General features: G+C 41.5%; 1 protein-coding gene across 4 annotated transcripts in view; it reads left to right on the forward strand.

Annotated features, from left to right (window-relative positions):
* Dars2 (aspartyl-tRNA synthetase 2, mitochondrial) overlaps positions 1-3,046 on the forward strand; it is a 29,452-nt gene that overhangs the window by 4,865 nt on the left and 21,541 nt on the right. For all 4 annotated transcript variants that reach the window (XM_055624735.1, XM_055624736.1, XM_055624738.1 and 1 more), the window contains exons 3-4: positions 787-853; positions 2,376-2,477. In XM_055624735.1, coding sequence (XP_055480710.1) covers positions 787-853; positions 2,376-2,477 — 169 coding nt within the window. The remainder of the gene's footprint in view (positions 1-786; positions 854-2,375; positions 2,478-3,046) is intronic.

Below are 3,046 nucleotides of genomic sequence, written 5' to 3' on the forward strand. Positions count from 1 at the left end.
TTTTTTTTTTTTTTTTTTTTTTTTTTTTTTTGAGACAGGGAACAGGGTTTTTCTGTGTAGTCTTGGCTATTTGTAAACCAGGCTGGCCTCTGACTCACAAAGATCCACCTGCCTCTGCCTCCCTGAGTGCTGGGATTACAGGCGTATACCACCATACCAGGCGTTTTCAGGCTTTTCTCTGTCATGATTCCAACTTCTAGTGAATAGAAACCCTTGCTGCTCTCTCAGCACACTAGTGATGGTGCTGTAAAAGCCTGGTACTCAGGTCGGAGTCTCCTTGAGGAATTTCTCCACTAACAAGTGATTCCATGCTTCCCTGATGCTTCAAAAGAAATGTTGGCAGCAACCACATTGAAACAGTTTAGCTAGGTATGGCAATACATGCCTATAATCTCAGCTACTTAACTGAGCAGGAAGATGTCAAGTTCATGGACAAACAGCTCATGATGCCAGACCCATTCTCAAAAAAGGGGGCCATAAAATAATTGTATGAATATAGCTTATGAAAGTACATAATTTTTCATTAAAAGCTTTATTATGTATAGTGTCCTGCCTGCATGTACACCTGCACGCCAGAAGAGGGCACTAGATCTCATTATAGATGGTTATGAGCCACCATCTGGTTGTTGATATACCTTTGAAAGAACATCCTGCGTTCTTAACCTCTGAGCCATCTCTCCAGCCCTAGGTGGATTTCTTTTTTTTTTTTTTAATTACTTGTTTTGTCTTTAAATTTTTAGCTGAGAGACTTTATCCTAAAATATTCTTTCTTTTTCCATTATTTAGGCAAAACACCTTCTTAGTCCTAAGAGACTGGCATGGTCTTGTTCAAGTCATCATTCCCCAGGATGAGGTAATACAAGGTTTCCTACCATTTCTAAAAGCTTCTTTGTTAAGAGGGTAGTATAAGCTAAGTAGTTTGATCAGCGTGTTTGAAGTTTTAATTTCAGGAGTTAATTGTTAATAAAAGCTGAACAGTACTGTGTACAACATTAAGACATGATAAACTGAGGCTCTTCTGCTAAGAGCACTTGCTGCCCTTGTTAAGGACCAGCATTCAAGTCCCAGCACTCTCATGGCAGGTTACAACCATCTGTAACTCCGGTTCCAGGAAATCCAGTGTTCTCACTGGCCTCCAAGGGTACCAGTTATGTACGTGTTATACATTCAGTCAAGCAGTAATACCATAGACTAAGGGCTGTTTCTATTATTTATACACACAAAGGGGAGGTGGGGGCCAGAGGGTATAAGGTGCCTGCCACCAATCCTGACAACCTGAGTTCAAAACCACCTGGTAGAAGGAGAAAACCAACTCCCACAACTTGTCTTCTGAGCACCCCATGTGTGCCATGATACTCTCATGAGAGTGCCTGTGTGTGCACACACATATGGAATAAATGTAATAAATTAGCTAGCAAAAAAAAAAAAGGACCCAGAATGTGAAGGTGAAATTTATAGAAAAGAAACCGTAACCTAAAAATAATTTCAAAGAAATTATAAGGCAGACATGGAAGCATCCACCTATAATCTCATCAGTAGGAAGCAAATGCAAGAGTATCAAGAGTTCAAGGCCAGCCAGGACTACATGAGACCCCATCTAAAATAGATATAGATATGTATGCACACACACACATATACATGAAAGTATGTCAAGGTAGAGGTGTGGTTAGGGCTGTGAAGGTAGCCCAGTGGGTAAAAGTACTTGCCACCAAGCTGATAACCTGACATTGATCCCTGGGACCCACATGGTGGAAGGAGAGAATCAACTCCCACAAGTTGTCCTCTGACCTCCACATGCAAGCTATGGCATGTGCACAGATATGTCACACACAATAAAGCCAGCCTGGCAATTTAGAATCTGTCTTAAAAGGTAGCTGGCAAGCTGGGCATAGTGGTGCATACCTTTAATCCCAGCATTTAGGCAGAAGCAGGTGGATTTCTGAGTTTGAGGCAAGACTAACCGGTCTACATAATGAGTTCCAAGACAGCCAGAGCTACACAGTGAAACCCTGTCTTGTGTGGGTAGGTAGGGAGAGAGACGGAGAGAAAGAAACAGCTGTGGACATGGTAGTGCATACTTATAATAATCCCTACCTGTGGAGAGCTGGGTCAGGAAGGCTGAGAGTTCAAGGCCAGTATGGACTATATAGCGAGACCCTGTCAAAGGGAGGGAGAAGGATTCTTGGTGGCTTTAATGGCTGTGTTATATGGAGCCAAAGTGGCAATAGGGTTTATCAGCTTCTGTGATAACAGAAGACAGTTCCAGTATTACAACAAGTAAGCTGTGAATATCGTTTTTCTAAACTATAGGCTCTTGAAGATTTCTGTAAGTTCAGTTATTCTTGGAACTGCCCTGACCTCTCTTTATCTTGCAGTCGGCTGCGTCTGTGAGGAAGATCTTATGTGAAGCCCCTGTGGAATCTGTGGTGAAAGTGTCTGGGACAGTGATCTCCCGGCCTCCAGGACAAGAGAATCCAGTTAGTAGTTAGGAAATGGAAAGTTGCCTTTGTGCATCTGCAGTGTCTGCTATACATTAACAGCTTGAGTCCCCTGTGGACACTTAGCTTTGTAGTTCCTGAATTCCACAGATGAGCTCACAGATGTTAACACACCCATGTAAGTGTGCACAAAAGGATATCTGTCACCCTTGGCAATTACATAATGATATTCGCTGGCATATGATCTTATGAGCCACAGATATAAATAATAATGTAAAAGTTAAATGGATGCTTATTATTTATAATCTACACTATAGCTTCATGCATTTGACATATGTATACAAATGCATATGCTTTACAAATGTGTATTGCATACATGTCCGAAAAAAATTACTTTCTGGGCTAGAGAGATGGCTCAGAGGTTAAGAGCATTGACTGTTCTTCCAAAGGTCCTGAATTCAATTCCCAGCAACCACATAGTAGTCCCAACCATCTATAGTGAGAGCTGGTGCCTTCTTCTGGTATGCAGGCAGAACACTGGATAGATGGATAGATAGATAGATACATACATACATACATACATACATACATACATACATACATACATA

This window comes from Psammomys obesus, unplaced genomic scaffold (genome assembly GCF_907164565.1).
Source record: "Psammomys obesus unplaced genomic scaffold, mPsaObe1.curated_primary_1811, whole genome shotgun sequence".
NCBI lineage: Eukaryota > Metazoa > Chordata > Mammalia > Rodentia > Muridae > Psammomys > Psammomys obesus.